The sequence below is a fragment of the Macrosteles quadrilineatus genome, unplaced genomic scaffold (genome assembly GCF_028750875.1).
Source record: "Macrosteles quadrilineatus isolate MER2022 unplaced genomic scaffold, UCM_ALF_1.0 Scaffold_9__3_contigs__length_116548681, whole genome shotgun sequence".
In the NCBI taxonomy this organism is placed as follows: domain Eukaryota; kingdom Metazoa; phylum Arthropoda; class Insecta; order Hemiptera; family Cicadellidae; genus Macrosteles; species Macrosteles quadrilineatus.
The window spans coordinates 100,598,215-100,618,781 of NW_026542602.1; the positions used below are offsets into that span (position 1 = coordinate 100,598,215).

Here is a 20,567-nt window from a genome sequence, read left to right on the forward strand (position 1 = left end):
GCTATGTAATGTAGTGTACGAAGCCAATACACGTCAATATTCGATAACAGAATTGAAATTTAATAGCCATGTCGCATCCGCTTCGCTTGACTTTGTGTTCAACCCTGTTATCACACCACTCCCCAGTTTGAATTTTACTCCTACCCCACATTGTCCTAGCCCTGAATTTCTAATTCTTAACGATTCTATCAACGAATCACTTTCACAGTGCCCCAGTCCTGATTTCCTCCAAGATCCAAAATTGAATACCCTAAATCCAGTTGTAGTGGTTTCTCCTTTGAGGAAGTTTAAATCCCTCCCCAATCTCGATACTCCCCGAAAAGGACCCGGAAGGCCAAAAAAATTGAAACGTGGGCGTCCTAAAGTTTTAAACACAACTAAGGACGAACAAATTGCCGCCGCAAAGAAGAAATATACGGATAATCACCCGGACAAAAATGTAGACGATGCTCGCCGTCACCGAGAAACCCACCCTGATTCTCATAGGGAGGCTGTCCGTATATACAGCCAAACTCATCCAGAAGTCAATAGGGAGGCTGTAGGGCGCTACAGCCAAACTCATCCTGAGGTGAATAGGGAAGCTGTAGGGCGCTACAGTCAAACTCACCCTGAGGTTAACAGGGCGGCTGTAGGGCGTTATAGCCAAAACCATCCTGGAGCATCACGCGAAAGAGTCCAAATTTTCCGACTCAGAAATCCTAAGCTGATTGAACTTCGCCATTTAGATATAACCCTTGCTAGGAATATCTTTAATCACGGCCCGATGGGATGTTGGACAGGGGACTTATTAAATCATATAACACCATACAAATTAGCAAAAACAAGCCTTTGGAGTGACGATGTTTTCAAATGTCCCCACTGTGGTGCTCGGTTATTTGAAGAAGAGAAAACTCGAAATAAGTGGTGTTGTGGTCAAGGAGCCTACAATGTTCTTAATTTACCTGCACTTCAAGAGGATTTCTACTCCGATCGTTGTTTCCTTGAGAGAGCTCGAGCCTATAACGACATTTTTGCCTTTTGCGCTCTCGAGGTATCAGGAGGTTACCGCCATCCTAGTGGTCTCTCCTTCTTCAAAATAGAAGGCAGGATGTACCATCAAATTTATAATCTGGACGCTCCTGGGCAAAAGTTTACTACTAAAGCTGGGGTCGTCCAGTTTGTAAATAGATCGCGACTGTACATTGATGACGGCGAAGAGAGGAGAAATATTGCCTCTGGCAGATCCCTAGATGCTGACATAGTTGACTCTATTTATGAATTTCTTTTTCGTGAAAACCCGTTCATTGTTAACTATCGTCTTTTGGGCAATGAACCAGCTATCAATGCACACTTGGACTTCGAAGTCACAAGTAGAGCCACTCACGGTCCGGTCTTAGGTGACGGGCAGACAGGCGTCGAGGTACATGCAGTGCTCAGTACCGATGAGACTGTTCATGAACCTCGGAAATTGACAATTTGGAAAGTTGGGTCTCCTAAACCAACCTCTATAAACCTTTTTAGTCCCCTTATGGAACCTTTCCAGTACCCATTGCTCTATCCGGATGGCACTTTGGGCTGGCATATAGGTCGCCTTGATAATTTCAATAACAAGTTATCTCAGTATAACTACGCACGTTGCCTTTTGTTATCTGATCCTCGTTTTTCTCACATCGGCCGACTGTCTCAAGCTTGGCAGGTCGAGATGTTCGCAAGATTCGAAGAGGAGAGGTTGAATTTCATAAAATATAATCAAACCAGGTCAGCTGAAAATGCCATGCGGATAGGGCCATTGGACGAACTGGAGACAGCTAGACGTAATAGTAATCAGCCAACGGGACAGATTTTTAACGAAATTGCCAATGACGAAACGATCCGAGGGGAGGGTGGAGCACAGCCGGGTAAAGTTTATCTTCCCAGTTCATTTACAGGGGGACCAAGATACATGAAGCTTCGTTACTTGAACGCAATGGCTCTTGTTTCTCGTCTTGGTTTTCCTACTTTCTTCCTCACATTTACATATAGTGCGACGTGGGAAGAAAACAAGAAGGCATGTCCCCGGAACAGCGGCCGCAGCGACCCCAGTACCGCTTGCAGAGTTTTCTACATTAAACTCCTAGAACTTCTCCGAGATCTCCGCAGTGGAGCAATGTTCGGCCGGTCCGTGTACATCGTACATGTCATCGAAATGCAAATGCGAGGCCTTCCACACGCCCACATTGTATTTAAGATTGACGGCGATGGACCGGTGCAGGCTGCTGACATTGATTCAATCATTCGATCTGACATCCCTTCGGAGGAGGAGGCTGGGGGCAGACTAAGGGAGTTAGTTCTGAGACACATGATCCATGGGCCATGTGGTACAGAATACAGAACTGACTTCCCTTGTTGGAACTCAGACAAAGGCTGCTGTTCCAAATTTTTTCCAAAACCTGTTTGCGAAACAACTCATATTGATGAAAAGGGGTTTGTTCAATACAAGCGCAGTTATGAGAACAAAGGAGTTATTACGTCAAGGAGAAAGTCTGTCACTGTTCATGATGGCTGGGTTGTTCCTTATAACTCTGCGCTACTTCTGAAATATGAAGCTCATATCAATTTAGAGCTAGCTTCAACTCGAAAAGTTGTTAAGTATTTGTTCAAGTACCTGATGAAGGGTGGTTCACTGCAAAATGTTACTGTTACGCCCTTAGGTCAGCAAGAAGATGAAGTACAGCACTATGTCACAAAGCGGATGGTGGGTGCTAGTGATGCATGCTGGCGGCTTTTAGACTTTCCAATCTCTAAGTCTGAGCCAACAGTAGAGTGCCTTCCTGTACACCTTGAGGGAAAGCAAACAGTAACATTCCGTCCAACAAACTTGGGTGACGCGACTCTACAAGCTAGCTCTAATTTGCTATTGTACTTTAACAGACCTCTTCACCCTATTTTTGATAATTTAACCTACCAATCATTCTTCGAGCAGTTTATAGTTCATTCTAAACGTCCACGTAGTGCAGAAGTATACGACCATCCCGACGGCAAACATTATATTACACCTCGACAACGTGGTACCAAGATCTGCCGGCTTTTTTGGGTTTCGCCAAACAGAAGCGAGCAATATTTTCTTCGTTTGCTGCTCATGATGTTACCATGCCGTGGTTACGCTGATCTGCTTGCACGTGGAGGTGATGGTTGTAGTACTTTCCAACAGGTAGCGCGAAACCTCGGCTTGGTTGAAGCAGAGGATGAGTATGGCATTGCCATTAGGGAAGCTGCTCAATTCATGATTGGTTCGAAACTTCGATCATTTTTCGTCCTACTCTGCAACATGGGGGCGCCTGCGGCTCTTTTGTGGGAATCTTTCCGAAATACGCTTTGTGAGGACCATTTGGAACGCAACCCTCTTGATCATGAGCTCGCCTTTAAACTATCTCTGCTCGAAATTGATCGCAGTCTCCGTCGACAGGGGTCTTGTTTGGCTGACCATGGCCTCCCAAGTGTGGAAGATGATACTACGGAATTAGGCAGAGAACTACTCGTCTACGGTGAGAACCAACAGAAATCACTTGTAGATGAGTGGGAACCAAAATTGTCAAATGATCAGAGGGCAGTCTTAAATCACGTTCGTTCGTTATTACAAGGAGATCGCCGGACAAACAGACTAATCTTCCTAGACGGACCAGGTGGCTACGGGAAAACGTTGTTAATTAGCGTGCTTCTCGCCTACGTTCGAAGCCAAAGTCACGTTGCTATTGCTGTTGCTAGCTCTGGTATCGCCTCTGGCAACATGCCAGGTGGTACGACAGCTCATAGCATGTTCAGACTGCCACTTGACCTCGGCGACGGTACAGGCTATTGGAACTTGACCAACGGGTCTCAGCGGGCAGAACTAATCAGAGCCGCACAGCTCATAGTTTTTGATGAGGCACCGATGGCTCATCGCTACATTTTTGAGATTCTCGACAGATCTCTGCGGGATCTCATGAATTCACGTGAACCATTCGGTAACAAGATCTTTATCTGCTCGGGAGATTTCCGTCAGATCGCGCCCGTTGTTGCCAGAGCTCGAACGCCCGCTGATATCGCTTGTGTATCGCTCCGTGCGTCTCATCTTTGGTCAAGTTTCAAGGTGTTCTCTCTTTCTACACCTCACAGGACTAGTAATTCCAATGCATACTCCAAATTCTTGCTTGAAGTAGGCAATGGAACTATCAATACTGTTGTGTTTGGCGAGGGAAAGGACAGTTGCAGCTTGATACCACTGTCTGGCATTAGATATGTGACTTCCCTGTCTGATCTCATCGCTTTTGTTTTCCCCGATTGTGACCTGAATGACCCTGAACTTACGGCTAGACGAGCTATTCTTTCAACAATGAACGTTAACGTACGAAATATTAATGACATTGTTCTTAATACTTCAAGCGGGGTCGTACATGTGTTGAGAAGCGCCGATACTGTGGACAAGGAAAATGATGACGGCATGGACGTCGATGTACACTTGCTGAACCAGGCCACCGGCAAGGGTGTGCCAGACCATGTCCTGCGAATCAAGATCGGCTCCGTTTGCCTCATTATGAGGAATTTGAATATCGACAACGGACTTGTGAACGGTACAAAAGTAATTGTTACGGCGATTAGTCCTCGCTTGATTACTGCTAGACTTCCCGGCAAAACTGATCCAATTTGTATCCCTAGGATTCAATTTGTGTTTCCGTTTGTCGAAGGGTCGCCACTTCGCATCCGCCGTCTTCAATTCCCTCTAATGTTGGCTTATTGTATGACTGGTCACAAAAGCCAAGGCCAGACGATCGATCGCGTTGGAGTCGATCTTCGGAGCGACTGTTTCACACACGGTCAATTATACGTCCTCCTTAGCAGGGTCAGACATCCTGACGACATCGTTGTTCTTGTCCCACCTGATAGAGTCCGCGAAGGAATAGCCTATGCGAAGAATATCGTATTTGACGAACTCCTTCTTTAGAACCGATTTTGACGTTGCAGTAGGCTAGGGGATCTGCTTTACCAAAACTCCCCGTCGTGATTTGACATCTATGGCAGTACGATAGGGGGTCTGCCTAAAAAAAGTCCCCGATATTTTGTGTGTTCTGTGTGTTTTTGTGTGTTTTTGTGTGTTTTGTGTGTTTTTGTGTGTTTCGTGTTACTGTTTGTGGTTCCGGCGTTTCCTGGCCTCCCCGTGGCGGAACTGGATATGCCATAAAGTTTATGGCTAACCGACAGGGAAACAAACATTACTTGATCTATTTTCATAAATATATACATGAATATCTACCATAATCTATTTAATGAATATAATACTTTACTATCATCAATTTATTCACTTATCAATCTACTTATCTTATACAAAATTTTACTGACTTGTACATGTGTTAATAATTGTAAATATGGTTCCGACGTTTCCTGGCCTCCTCGTGGCGGAACTGGATATGCCTTGCAGTTTATGGCTAACCGACAGGGAAACAAACATTACTTGATCTATTTTCATTAATAAATTTATAAATATTTATAACCATCTTTACTTGAAATACTATAACTGTTAATTTAAATCATTGTAAATTAATATGGTTCCTTCGTTTCCTGGCCTCCCCGTGGCGGAACTGGATATGCCATACAGTTTGTGGCTAACTGACAGGGAAACAAAAAAAACTTCATCTATTTTCATAAACATATACATGAATATTTACTATGAACTATTTACTTAATATAATACTTTACTATTCTCAACTTATCAATCTACTCTAATATATTCGTGAAATGGTTATTACTTCAATATCGATTTTCACTATAACAACCCCACAAAGAATTTAGAAATGCTTAGAGTCCTTTCTAGACAACTTCTAGGTGTGCTACGGACTTGAAATTTCCCCGGTTTCTTGGTGATGGCCCCTTACCCCTTCCTAAATTACGACTAACAGCTAGGGGGCCTGGGGGCGGAGCCCCCAGCGAGCCAAAGGCGAGTCTAAATACTATACAATCCGATGTGTAACTGACTGGGGATACAAATTCTAGACCACTTCTAGATGAGCTAGAGACTTGAAATTTTCGGTGGTTGTAGGTCTAGTGCCCAAACCACCCATAAAATTCCAAAAAGTCGCATTTTCAAATTTTAACCCCCCCGAAAATTCGAATTCCCCCCCCATGTTATTCTTATGGGGAATAACATTAAAAATGGCCGACTTTCGTGTTCCCATCTGAACCACTTAGAAACGTGCTAGAGACTTCAAATTTGCGTAGTATTGTAGTAAAAGATCTTACATTACCGGTGGAATATGCAAAAGTCCCATTTTCAAATTTTAACCCACCCAAAAATCCAAAACGGCGGACCTCTGAAAACGAAAAAACACTTTTTTTTCAACCGGATGTAGCTCGAAAACGGTAAGAGCTAGAAAAGATTTGACAGTATATCCAGGAACAGGAATTAAATTTTCTACAAAACCCTCTTTGGCGTTTTCAGAAAATCGCACTCCTTAAGCTTCAAAAAACGCCCTACTTTCAAAATTTTGTAAATTTTTTTCAAATTTTTATCGGTTTTTGCTATGTTTTCGTACCTAAATAATTATTTTTTGCAAATATTATTAATGTTTCGTATTCTCCTTAGTTTACTTTACATTTCACCATTTACATGTATTTTCGTAACTTTACTCCTTGACCCCCAAAAACTTAATTTTAATGTGAAAATTTGATTGGTTTTTACCGGTTTTACCAGCCCCATGTTATCCTTATGGAGAATAGCTATGTAATTTTAATACTTTGGTATGCTCATCTGATTAGTTTAGAAACGTTCTAAAGACTTTAAATTTTTGTAGTATTGCAGTATGGGATCATCCGTTAATGGTGGAATTTGCAAAAATGCCTTTTAAAAATTTTAACCCCCAAAAAAATCCAAAATGGTAGACGTATAAAAACGAAAAAACACGGTTTTTAATACCGACTATAACTAAAAAACGGTAATAGCTAGCAAAAATTTGAAAGAATCTTCATGAACAGGAATTAAATTTCCTACAAGACACTATTACGCGTTTTTAGAAAATCGCACTCCTTCACCTAAAAAAAACGCCCTACTTTCAAATTTTGGTAAATTTTCTTCAAATTTTTAACGGTTTTTGATAATTTTTCGTACATAAAAATTTTTTCTTCAAATATTATTAATGTTTCGTACTCTCCTTAGTTTACTTTACATTTCACCCTTCACATGTTTTTTCGTAACTTTACTCCTTGACCCCCAAAACGCGTAGGTCAGTAACGCTGTATAGTCATTTGGTTCTCGCTCTAATTTTTGCTAATGGATTTGGCTACCCATGATTAAGTTTCACTGTCACTTCTTCCTATTTATTGGACTTGTTATTTTGGCGATTTTGCTGCAATTTTCTGTAAGCATGGAATTCTCTTGCGTTGCTGCTGGGTCGTTCCACCAGGGAGATCCCAGATTTACCGAGAGCAACAACGCTCAATGCATGGCAAATGCAACCTGTGCCCTCGCATGGCAAGCATTCTGCGGCGGATTCAGTACCAACGCTATTGACGCTATACTCATGGCGGGCGATAGCTTGTATACACTATCTCGCCGTGAGCATAGCATCACTAACCGGTATCTGTTCCCTGAGGACCTCGCCAGGCACTTCGTGGTTGCACACCATCGTGTTACCATCGAAGAAATTTCTTGTGTTTGGGACGGGTTGTATCCGTTACGAAACGATGGCCTAGATGAGGTGACCTCTTCCTTGTCTTCGGTTTTGGAAGCAGCTATGCCCGGTGACTCCGTTGATAGCGGTTTTTTGTTTACGGGACAGTTGGTGACAGTCGCTTTTTGGCGTTTCCAAGGGCGGCTGTACCTCTTTGATTCCCACGCGGTAAACGAAAACCGTCGTCGAGACATTGATGAGGCGAGAAATAAGGCTAGGGTGTTCGTCTGTAATAGTTTTCGTTCTCTAGCTTCCCTCATTTTGGTGAATTCTGCGTTCGTCGGTGGGCAGTACTCCGTCACAAAAATAAAGTTTTCCGTCAACGAAACTCAAACTGTCCACACGGTCGACTGTTCGGACAATGACTTAACTCAGTTATCAGAATCTGCCTCTGAGACAGTTGTTCAGAAAACCAAATGTCCTGGTAGACCAAAAACAATAAAGCGTGGTCGTCCAAAGCTTTTAGACACGACCCGAGAAGAGCAAGTGGATGCGGCGAAGAAGAAGTATAGGGAGACGCACGCTGACAAACTCCGGGATGACAGTCAACGTTACACTCAAACCCACCCTGAGGTGCACCGAAAGGCTGTTCAGCAATACGACCTGCGTAATCCCGGTGCTTCTGCTGAGAGAGTTCAGATTTTTCGCCTGAAAAATCCGAAAATGTCTGAACTTCGCTATATGCCCGCATCACTTGCTCGGATTTTTCGCCTGAAAAATCCGAAAATGTCTGAACTTCGCTATATGCCCGCATCACTTGCTCGGTCCGTAGTCAAAAATGGCCCCATGTCTGTTTGGAATGGGGAGCCACTCAATGAAATACAACCATACAAATTAAAAAAAGTCAGTCTCTGGGTTGACGACGTTTACAGATGTCGTCATTGCCAAGGACGGCTCTTCGAGGAGGAGAAGAATAGAAAGCAATGGTGCTGCGGGGAAGGAGCGTTCAATGTTCTCGACATTCCTCCGTTGCAAGAACGCTTTTATTCCGACCGTCTCTTCCTGGAAAGAGCCCGTGCGTACAACGACCTGTTTGCTTTCTGCGCGCTCGAAGTGTCAGGCGGGTATCGTCATCCCAGTGGTCTTTCTTTTTTCAAGATCGAGGGAAGAATGTACCACCAGGTCTACAATCTGGACGCCCCAGGACAAAAGTTCACCACTCGTTCTGGGAACGTTCAGTTTGTGAATCGGTCCCGCCTGTATATTGACGATGGCGAAGAGCGCCGTAACATTGCGATGGGTAGATCGCTTGATGCCGAGATCATCGACGGTATTGCTGATTTCCTGTCTAGGGAAAATCCTTACATTGAGCATTACCGTCGATTGAGCAACGAGCCTTCCGTAACAGCTCACTTGGCTTTTGAAGTAACAAGCAGGTCTACCCATGGCCCTGTTCTCGGTGATCGGCAAACAGGCGTCGAAGTGCACGCCGTGCTCAGCAATGATGAAAACGACACTGAGCCCCGGAGACTGACTATATGGAAATCCGGTTCCGATAGACCTACATTTATTGATCTTTTACACCCCCTAATGGAACCTTTCCAATATCCCCTACTTTACCCGCAAGGCACTGTGGGATGGCACGTTGGCCGCCTTGATAACAAGGGTGCCAAACTGACTCAATTTAAGTACTCGCGGTGCCTCCTACTTTCTGAACCTCGCTTCTCTCACCTAGGCCGTCTCTCACAAGCTTGGCAGGTTGAGATGTTCGCGAGGTACGAGGAGGAGAAACTGCGTTACATTAAGTTTACGCAGCTGAAGAACACCGATAGTGCCTTGCGGGTGGGGCCGGTTGACGAGATTCGGAATGCACAGCAGGTCTTGAACGACATCGCTCGTGATGAAACCGTCCAAGGCGAGGGTGGGGTGCAGGCAGGAAAAGTCTACCTCCCAAGTTCGTTCACCGGGGGGCCCAGGTACATGAAAGTAAAATACGAAGACGCTATGGCAATCGTATCGCGCCTGGGTTCCCCCACTTTCTTTTTGACGTTTACTTACAACGCGACTTGGGAGGAAAACAAGAAAGCTTGCCCTCGTGGAGGTACTCGCAGTGACCCTAGCACTGCTTGCAGAGTTTTTAGGATCAAACTTCTGGAACTTCTCCGAGACCTGCGCAGCGGAGCAATGTTTGGACGCTCTGTCTATATCGTCTACGTCATCGAGATGCAAATGAGGGGCCTTCCTCACGCCCACATTGTATTCAAGATTGACGGCGACGGACCAGTTCAGGCGTCCGAAATTGACTCCATCATCCGCGCGGATATTCCCTCGGAAGAAGAGGCCGGAGGCCGACTGAGAAAGTTGGTCCTCAAACACATGATCCACGGTCCATGTGGTAATGATCATAGGACTGACTTTCTCTGTTGGGACTCTGCAAAGGGTTACTGCACCAAATACTTCCCCAAGCCCTGCTGTGAAACCACCCACGTCGACGAGAGGGGATTCGTCCAGTACAAGCGAGATTATACCAATCGGGGGACAATTGTATCACGCAATAAGAACATTATCGTACATGACGGTTGGGTTGTGCCTTATAATCCCGCACTGATGTTGAAATACGAGGCTCACATCAATTTGGAGCTGGCGTCTACTCGCCGCGTGATTAAGTACCTCTTCAAATATCTTATGAAGGGAGGATCTCTCCAGAACGTCACAGTTACTCCCTTCAGTAAGCAAGATGATGAGGTACAGCATTACGTGACGAAGAGAATGGTGGGTGCCAGTGACGCGTGCTGGCGTTTATTAAACTTTCCAGTATCAGAATCTGAGCCGGCTGTTGAATGTCTTCCCGTCCATCTGGAGGGCAAGCAGTCCGTCCTGTTTAGACCTGGCCAACTGGCAGAGGCAGCCGCTAGGAACAGCTCCAAACTCACCATCTACTTTGACCGGCCTCGTATTTCACTGTTTGACGACCTGACTTATCAGGGGTTCTATGAAACGTTTGTGGTTCATGTCAAGCGCCCAAAAACTGCGGAGATATACGAGCACCCCGATGGCGTCCATTTTATCACTGCCCGACAGCGTGGCGAGAAGGTGTGCAGACTGTTTTGGGTCTCACCGAGCAGGACAGAACAGTATTACCTGCGTATCCTGCTTATGACTGTATCTTGCCGTGGTTATGCCGACCTCCTGTCCCGCGGTGGACCAAACTGCCGCACTTTTCAAGGGGTCGCGCGGCATCTTGGCTTGGTGCAAGACGAACAGGAGTACCACTACGCACTGCGCGAGGCCGCCACTTTCATGACTGGCCCGAGACTTCGTTCTTTCTTTGTGATCCTCTGCAACATGGGGGCTCCTGCAGCTCTCCTGTGGGATGCTTTCCGTGATTCCATCTGCGAGGACCACATAGAGCGTAATCCTCTCGATGTTGAACTGGCCTACAAGCTAGGTCTCATCGATATTGATCGGAGTCTTCGTCGGCAGGGTTCTTGCGTCGCAGATCATGGCCTCCCCGATGTACACGATGACACGACGGAGTTGGGCAGAGAACTGCTCTTACATGGTGAAAATCAACAGAGAGTGTTTGTGGAGGAGTGGGTGCCAAAGCTCTCTGAAGATCAAAACCGCGTATTTGAGTACGTTACCTCCGTTCTCAATGCCCCTGCCAGCGGAACGTCGTCGAAAATCATTTTTCTTGACGGCCCGGGAGGCTATGGGAAGACCACTCTGATTCGTGTCATTCTCGCATACGTGAGAGGTTGTCGTCAGGTTGCACTGGCAGTCGCTAGCTCTGGGATCGCCGCGGGTAACATGCCTGGTGGAACTACAGCTCACAGCATGTTCCGGTTGCCACTCGACTTCGGTGACGGCACCGGCTTTTGGAACATCACCAACGGCTCCCAGCGAGCAGAGCTCATCAGGGCCGCAAGGCTCATTGTCTTTGATGAGGCCCCGATGGCACATCGGTTCGTTTTCGAGGTTCTTGACAGATCCCTGCGAGACCTCATGCGTTCCAGTGAGCTATTCGGTGGTAAAATATTCCTCTGTTGTGGCGACTTTCGCCAGATCGCGCCTGTCGTTGTAAACGCTCGTACTCCAACTGACATTGTTTGTGTCTCACTTCGGGCTTCCCATCTGTGGCAGCATTTCAAAATTTTTGCCCTGACAACAGCTCATCGGACTAGTAGTTCCACAGCCTATTCCGAATTCCTTCTTAGGGTAGGCAACGGAACTGTCAGTTCGACCACTTTCTTGGAGGGACGGAACGAACAAAGTCTAATTCCGCTGCTCGGGATTAGACAAGTGACGTCTTTGACTGATTTGGTCGATTCCGTCTTTCCCGCAAACGTCCTACTCGACTCTGATATGTGTTCGCGACGCGCAATCCTCTCGACTCTGATAGTGAACGTCAAGGAGATCAACGACCACATCTTGAACTCCCTCGACGGTCATCTGTACGAGCTGAGGAGCGCCGACACAGTCGACAGAGAAAACGACGATGGCCTGGATGTCGACGTTCAACTCCTGAACACGGCTACTGGCAAGGGCGTACCAGACCATGTTCTGCGGCTGAAGATCGGTTCTGTTTGCCTCATTATGAGGAACCTCAACATCGCTGAAGGACTCGTCAACGGCACTAAAGTCATCGTAATCGGCATCACCAACCGCCTGATTACAGTGAGACTTCCCGGACAGACGCAACCTATCGGAATTCCCCGGATTACCTTTACTTTTGCGTTTGTCGAGGGTTCGCCGTTACGTGTTCGTCGACGTCAGTTCCCACTGATGTTGGCCTATTGCATGACCGGACACAAGAGCCAAGGTCAGACAATAGATTCAGTCGGTGTTGATTTACGGACCGATTGCTTCACGCACGGGCAACTATACGTCTTGCTCAGTAGGGTCAGACATCCAGACCATATTGTTGTTCTCGTACACCCCGAACGTGTCCGAGATGGAATCGCATACGCAAAGAACATCGTGTATGGCGATCTCCTTCTCTAAACCTGATTTGACATTAGCAGTAGGCTAGGGGATCTGCTAAATCAAAACTCCCCGTTGTGACTTGACAACATCGGCAGTACGATAGGGGGCCTGCCTTATCAAAAGTCCCCGTTGTTGTATAAAGTAGTTAGTAAAGTTTACTAACTTGTACATTTGTAAATAATTGTAAATATGGTTCCGACGTTTCCTGGCCTCCCCGTGGCGGAACTGGATATGCCATAAATTGTATGGCTAACAGACAGGGAAACAAACATTACTTGATCTATTTTCATAAATATATACATGAATATCTACTATAATCTATTTAATTCATATGATACTTTACTATTATCAACTTATTCACTTATCAATCGACATACTAATCAATCTACTCATCTTATACAACAGTTCTCTAATTTGTACATTTGTAAGTAATTGTAAATATGGTTCCAACGTTTCCTGGCCTCCTCGTGGCGGAACTGGATATGCCATACAGTTTGTGGCTAACTGACAGGGAAACAAACATTACTTAATCTATTTTCATAAATATATACGTCATGAATATCTACTATAATCTATTTTCTATTTACATCATATATACATGAATATCTAATATAATCTATTCACATCATATAATACTTTACTATTATCAACTTATTAACCTATCAATGAACATCAATATAAATTTACTTATCTTGTACAAAAGTTTACTAACTTGTACATATTCAAATAATTGCAAATATGGTTCCGACGTTTCCTGGCCTCCTCGTGGCGGAACTGGATATGCCATAAAGTTTATGGCTAACCGACAGGGAAACAAACCTTACTTAATCTATTTTCGTAATTATATACTTGAATATCTACTATAATCTATTTACTTCATATAATACTTTACTATTATCAACTTATTAACTTATCAATCTCCTCTAATAAATTCATGAAATCGTTATTACTTTAATGTCGATTTTTACTATAACGAACCCTTCTCTCCTCATATTATTACTTCCTTTGACCAAAAACTCAATTGTAAAAATACTTGACTAACATACTCACTTACCGCAACTTAAAAAATGATTTTTTTATGAGGTGTTCCTTAAGCTAGAAGTTATCTTACTCAAAGTTAACTTATATAACTTAATATTGACGGTTTCACTTCTTGCTTTGTTACAACTTAACTCTAATCTACTAATGACGACTAACAGCTAGGGGGCCTGGGGGCGGAGCCCCCAGCGAGCCAAAGGCGAGTTGAAGCTATAAAGTGTCCGGTTTTTATTTGGAATTCTTATTCAGCTCAAATAAAACGTATTTTATTGCCACAGAAAATTGTGATTTGTGTATTATATTTGGACTTTTCTGTAGAATCAAAGATACCAATCTAGATACCTCAAAGGAGGTTTTGCCTGTTTACACAATAGCAGCTATTGTAACTCAAACTTATATTGCGGTTAGAATTTACTTATTATAGTTTAGTGTTGGTTTGCGTCACAAATTTTTGGCTCTGAAAGATGGCAAAACCGTTCTTGAAAGTTTATTACTTTTTAAAAATTGTCAATTGTGTAAAAAGGTAGCAATGTTGCAGTTTTAAAAAGAGAGAAACATGTTTTACTAAGTTAAAACACTTTTCAACGGAATTGCAATTGTAATTGGTTTACAGTTCGTTATTGTGAAACAACTAAACATATTAGTTCAGTAGTAGGTAGGCCTAACACAATTTTATTATACGTAAATTTGTCTTCATTGACAATAGTTGTCATGGAAAGTGACATTTCGTTAACTTAAATGACTCGTAAAACAGCCCATTTCATTACACTCAGTATAAATAATACTTTGTCCACCAATACTTTGTTCACTACTTTGCACACTCCAAAGCCCAAATTGAAACTGAACGACATTAGAAATAGGTCTACTAGTAAAGGAACAATAATTAACTCTAACAACAGACACGATACTTTCACCAAAGTTCCTTTTAGCGAATTTCCCATATAGGGAATAAGCTATTACCGTAGTACTCATGGTAAGACCTGGACCCGGGACCGATTTAATTTTTAATTTTGAGGTCCCTAGAGGCCAAAAACACCATCAGTAATATTTTTTTTATTTTTTATTAAAAATAAAAATAATAATTTTAAAAAGGGTACTATGGTGTATTAATTATTAATATATATATAGTATATATATAGTTAGCGGCGATAACTGGAGCAAAAATGATCCGATTTTGATGAAATTTGGTACAAACGTGTAAACCTACGTTTATTCGAACGAGTTCGCGATCCAGCATAATCGGACCTTGGGAACGGGGGTTTATGGGGGGTTTTATGGGGTAAAAATTGGGTTTTCCCATTTTTTACCCCAAAAACAAATTTTCAATTTCTTTTTAAACCGTTTTGTAGCTTAAAAAAAGTAAGATCACATTGTTTGATTAAACCCAATTCCAATAAATAAATCTTATTTACTACGAGGATTGTGGACAAAGAAAAATATTTGGTATATGTACAAACATTGTTTATCTCTATACTTACGGCAATAAAACAGACAGAAAGAAAGAACGGGGTAAGTGAAGGAACCGTTCTAGAGGACCTCCCCCCCAATAACCCCCCCCCCCCCCTACTAGAAGTAACTCTGTTGAGTAATAAGGGTAAAAGGCGGGAGCCTCTGTAAATAAGACCTGAACACACTCTCCTGTGAAAGCAAGAAAAACATTTTACCTGAAAAAGGTAGCCTACTGTTAACATTTTAAACTTTTGCGCATCTTCTGTCTCTTGTTGGGGTTGGCTAGAATTGTAAATTCATGAAACCTTTTGTACAGTTTGAAAGTTGTATTTTTCTAATCTGACCTTATAATCTTTTGACGGGTAAAAGTATTGAGTCGAAATTTTAGACCAAATCAATCGCATCGAGTGAATTTTATTTGTTGTAGTTAATTTATATTCATCGGGTTTAATATTGAAAATACAGTACTCTGCTCTCAGGATACACGCCATAGGTAGGCCTACTACCGTTGTAAACATGATTGCTTAGCGCCAATTCAACCTATGTATTTAATTTATGCTAAAATAGACTCATAATAAAATAATACACAAACTTATACCAAATATCATTGAGTATACACGTATGAGTACTTACAGACTCGCTACTTGGATTTTAAACATTATTCTTCAATAATACCTTTCCCCATTAACTCAAGTACCCATCCACTTATGAAAAATACTCGTATTTCAGAGTGTGTTTAATTGTAAGCAATTCCAAGCAAAAATATTAATTTTTTTAATTTTTTACAACAGAAAATGTTAATTACGATTTTGTACCGTCCTAAAAACTTGCTAATAACACTTCTCTTCCAGAAATAATAATTTTCACTGAACGAGGGTGAAAGTTGAGCGGCGTTGTAAATGGAGCTTGTAGAGTTATTACAATAAGGTAAACACAAGAAGTAACCCAAACTGGAGCCCCGGAGGGTTGAATGTGTTTTGCATCATCAGCGTGTAAAACTCGGATAAGCTTTTAGGAGCAAGAGAGCTGTCACTTTTAAAAGTGTAGTGCTTTGGAAGGGTAATTCGAACTTCTCCAGTCGAGTATGTATGAAATTGTAAAATGTTTCACTTTTGTAATAAAACAATCTCTTAGGGGTTTGGATTTTACTGAAAACCCAAGGTGAAATTGTATATTTTGGGCATATGGAATTTGTGTCTATTGTGATGGTGCGGAATTTAGGACAGGGCAATTCTTAAAATTTGAAACTTGCATTTAGTTTATCTACCGATAAATGTAATATTATTTAAATTGTACCATAAAATCAGGTCAAACAGTAAACGCGTAAGTTTTCAAAGATCATACGTTGTACTGTTATCGGTTCTGAACTAGGATTTTGTTGGATTTTTAGAAAGAGGGATTCTCAGACTATAATATGTAGATAATATTCTTCTGACGAAACACCTCATTATCTCTCACGAATGGCCGTTTATTTGATGTATTAAAAAAAGGTGACTTCAAATACTAGCTATTTAAATCTTAACAGAAATTGAAACATTCAATCATTTATAATGTATATACCTTTTTTGCAAGTCTAATTAATTAAAAAAGTAAAATTGGACCTTTGAATTTTCTTGATATCCCGAACACTTTCAACTAACCCCGATCGGTTGTATGAAACATTTCTACAGATAAGTGCCGTGGTTGTCAAAGACCTACAAATCCAACAACCGTTTCCAGCCGTTGTTTAGACGCCTTTGATCTGCCACAATCAGCTCTGTTTGTTTTCTTTGGTTATGTCAATCTTGTTTGTCGCCTTTTGGGTTTTTGACACTTCTAGATAAACTTTCTTTTGGCCACACATTTCAATTTTACACAGCAAGACTCATTCTAAACTCGTTAAGCAAAGGCGGTTGTTTAAAAGATTTAAAAAAGGTAAGTGATTTTTAAAATTTGAAAATTGAAATGCCTTTCAATTTGTTGAATTTTACTACCGGTAATTATCTAGGTTCACTCTTGACCAAACATGTTTTAATGAAGTTTGCTTTTCATTACAATACCACCGCTTGTGGTGTAGTTAAGTAGAAACTTTGCAAATATGCATTCCAAATTGTCCATTTATTCAATATTAAGGTAAGCAACGCATTATCGAATTTGTTTTGTGTATTCAGTTTACGTTTTACAGTATTTAACTTTACCTTTGTATTTAAAATGATATCTTTGTAAATAATGCATTTTACAATAGTTTTTCTCCTGTTTCTGTAAAACACGAGTAAAATACATTTCTTAGTCTGTAAGGTTACTAACAACACGAAAAACATAGTCCCTTAAGATTAATGTTAACTTGTGACCGCATAACACCTTCCCAGGTCGTCATAAAAATTTAATTTTGGTGTAAAATTAAAGGTATGACTGTTGTCTAGGGATATGCCTTTTAATTTTTTTAAAAACCAACTTAAATATTTTGTAAAATAATATAAACTTAGCAAAAAAGTGCTTAGTTTATAATTCATTTGTTTACTACACTCGGTACGTGTACGAATAAGACATATATTGTAAAGGACATTGTGGAGGAAAAGAAATCTTATCCAAGGTGAGATGACAAATTGAAGGACTTCTTGTGATTGGATTGCGATAACCAATCGTTGTAATATCCTACTGAAGACCTCCTGTAAACTATATTGATCTGTGATCTGAAGAGGAACTGTTGTTGTCTGAATCAACATTGCCTACACTTAGGCGAGACGTTGGAAGGTCTACTTGTGATTTGCGATAACCAATCGTTGTGTTGTCCTACTGAAGATCTTCTGTAAACTATATTGATCTGTGATCTGAAGAGGAACTGTTGTTGTCCGAATCAACATTGGCTACACTTAGGTGAGACGTTGGAAGGACTACTTGTGATTTGCGATAACCAATCGTTGTGTTGTCCTACTGAAGATCTATTGTAAACTATATTGATCTGTGATCTGAAGAGGAACTGTTGTTGTCCGAATCAACATTGGCTACACTTAGGCGAGAAGTTGGAAGGACTACTTGTGATTTGCGATAACCAATCCTTGTGTTGTCCTACTGAAGATCTCCTGTAAACTATATTGATCTGTGATCTGAAGAGGAACTGTAGTCTGAATCAACATTGGCTACACTTAGGTGAGACATTGGAAGGACTATAAGTAATATAATGTCTTAATTAGTTCTATTGAATAGGTTTTATAATAAAAAGTTTTCTTTTGTTGTACGATTTACGTGGTTGGGGTTAATTGTTTGGTCGTCCTTCACTACACCAACTAACTGTTGGTAACTGTTTGATGGGTTCCTTTCAATTATTAAGACTCGCAATAAATTGACATAAAACGTGAACAGTGTTACTTTTCCCTTAAGATAATAGTCACTCAACACTAAGTTCACAGGTGGAGGTAGTATTTTAGTATGGATAAAAATAATACATACAAATCGTTAACGTTAGCTAAAACATTTTTTATTTATCCTTATGTCCCTAAAGACGATAACTTCTTCGATGGCTTCTTGCAATATAATTTCATATTGTCTTCCCTGAGACCAAGTTAAGTTAACATCTATACCAACGTTCAATAAACGCTTACTGTTTATTTAATCTATATATAATCTAATCTAATAATATATTCAATATTCTCTAGTAGACAAGGTTTCTTTTGTTGTCGATAGTTGTTACGATTCTTGAGGAACGCTCTTATCAATGAAATTGAACTTGCCAGTTATGAAAAAGCACAACATTTCACTCTCCTTTACAGCAAAACTCATATTTATTTTATTCCTAAACGTTTTATCTGGATATCACAGATTGAGTTTCAATGTTTACTTTCTATCACATAAATCCAGACTGCCGTCCCTTTCGGCCGCAGGCGAAAGAAAATAGATTACCTCTTTTAGTTATTTTTATCGTGTTTTACATATAACATGTGTTGATTAAATCTCGCAAAGCTCATTTGAGCTGTCATTTACTGTTTTCTTTATAAAATCCCAAACTGTATTATTAGCAGTGAACCATTTCTTTCTATTTCAGTAAATGCGCACATCTCACTTTTTTAGTTGTCTATTTGGTATAAAAGGATCAAATTTGATTCGAAATATTTGCTCATTGACATTTTTAAAATTATTAAAACTGTTACTCCTATGATATATTGTCTAGCCAAATACTTATCCTACAAACTATTCACTCCATCCTATTCTCCATACTGTATTGACCAACATTTTCACTCAGCCATAGAAGGCACTTTAAAGAAAAATTCCTAAAACAAACTGACCCATAAATGTAGTAACTGTTTGACGTTTTGTAAATATCATGATTTAATTTCCGACATTTGCATATAAACGTCCGCTGTACACCAGGCTGATGAATGGTCTGATATCTGGCGCAAAATCTGAACTATGGTGTGAATCATTGATATTTTACCATAAACTAGAAACTTATTCTAAGGAAACCAAGTGTACAGAGGTTTCCGTGTGCGAACCTCTCGTGGACGTCCGTGTTCGTACCCCGTCAATCCCCAATGCATATGTAACACTGTCAGTGGTTCAAAGGCCTAACTTAGGCTGAAACACTGTATCTAAAAAAAATATATATATATGGGCTACGTTCCTCAGATGATAGAGCTTTATTTTCATGACAGAACTTTCACTGAAACCTCACAATAATTGTATTTGAATTTTAATTAATATTCGAACAAGTGGTATCGTAAATGGGTTACACAGGTGTAGGCCGACTTATCAAAATTATAAATAAATATTACCTTTGTTATTGTTCCTATGGTTCTAGAGTCCAATAACTATAGGATACAATAGCAAAGGCAATCTAAGTTCTTAGGATGGAAAATATCAGGAGGTTGTAACAATATCATAAATATTTAGATATTGCAAAACAAACTTCAGTCACAAAGTTAATAACGTTGCAAAGCTTTTCTGTGGCAGAATGTACTATATAGAAGCTGCTACATAAACAAGCTCCCACCTGCACACCTGCACACCTCTAGACTTAACGGCTCATCTGAATTGCATCGAGTTCGGTCACCTAATTCAATTCCAGGCTCAACAAGTTGGCCATAAAATACAGCCGCATTAAAAGTTTGTTGGTCCTTTCGAGTGCTCTTGAATTTTAATACCCTTTAAGACCCTCTGAATTCTGCAAAACCTTCTCCCTAATTTGTACACTCCCCGAGACCGTTATTTTGTTATTTATTACGGTGTGATTGGAAAAAGTTACAATTGAGGGGGTTCAAATAAATGCGTTAAAGCTATTTAATTTAAGTTGTGACAGATTTAATTTTTTTTCCTGGCGAGTGTTTACACCAACGTACTTCTTCAGTTTTATTTCTTTCAACAAAATGCGGCAAACATTTATAATTAATTAATTAATAATCTTTCGAAGAATTTTAGATTTTAGCGAATTTCCCTATAGGGAAGTAGCTATTACCGTAGGTCTCATGGTAAGACCTAAGCCCGGGACCGATTTACTTTTTCATTTTGATGTCCCCAGAGGCC

General features: G+C 41.1%; 3 protein-coding genes across 3 annotated transcripts in view; all 3 read left to right on the plus strand.

Moving 5' to 3' along the window:
- LOC129002091 (tyrosine-protein phosphatase Lar-like) overlaps positions 1 to 20,567 on the plus strand; it is a 591,085-nt gene that overhangs the window by 17,436 nt on the left and 553,082 nt on the right. The gene's annotated exons all lie outside the window — the stretch shown is intronic.
- Positions 1,088 to 4,939, plus strand: LOC129003673 (uncharacterized). The gene has a single exon (XM_054431971.1). It carries the CDS (start codon positions 1,088 to 1,090, stop codon positions 4,937 to 4,939), a length of 3,852 nt encoding a protein of 1,283 aa, XP_054287946.1.
- On the plus strand, positions 7,353 to 12,602 carry LOC129003674 (uncharacterized). Its single transcript, XM_054431972.1, has one exon. The coding sequence runs from the start codon at positions 7,353 to 7,355 to the stop codon at positions 12,600 to 12,602; it is 5,250 nt and encodes a 1,749-aa protein (XP_054287947.1).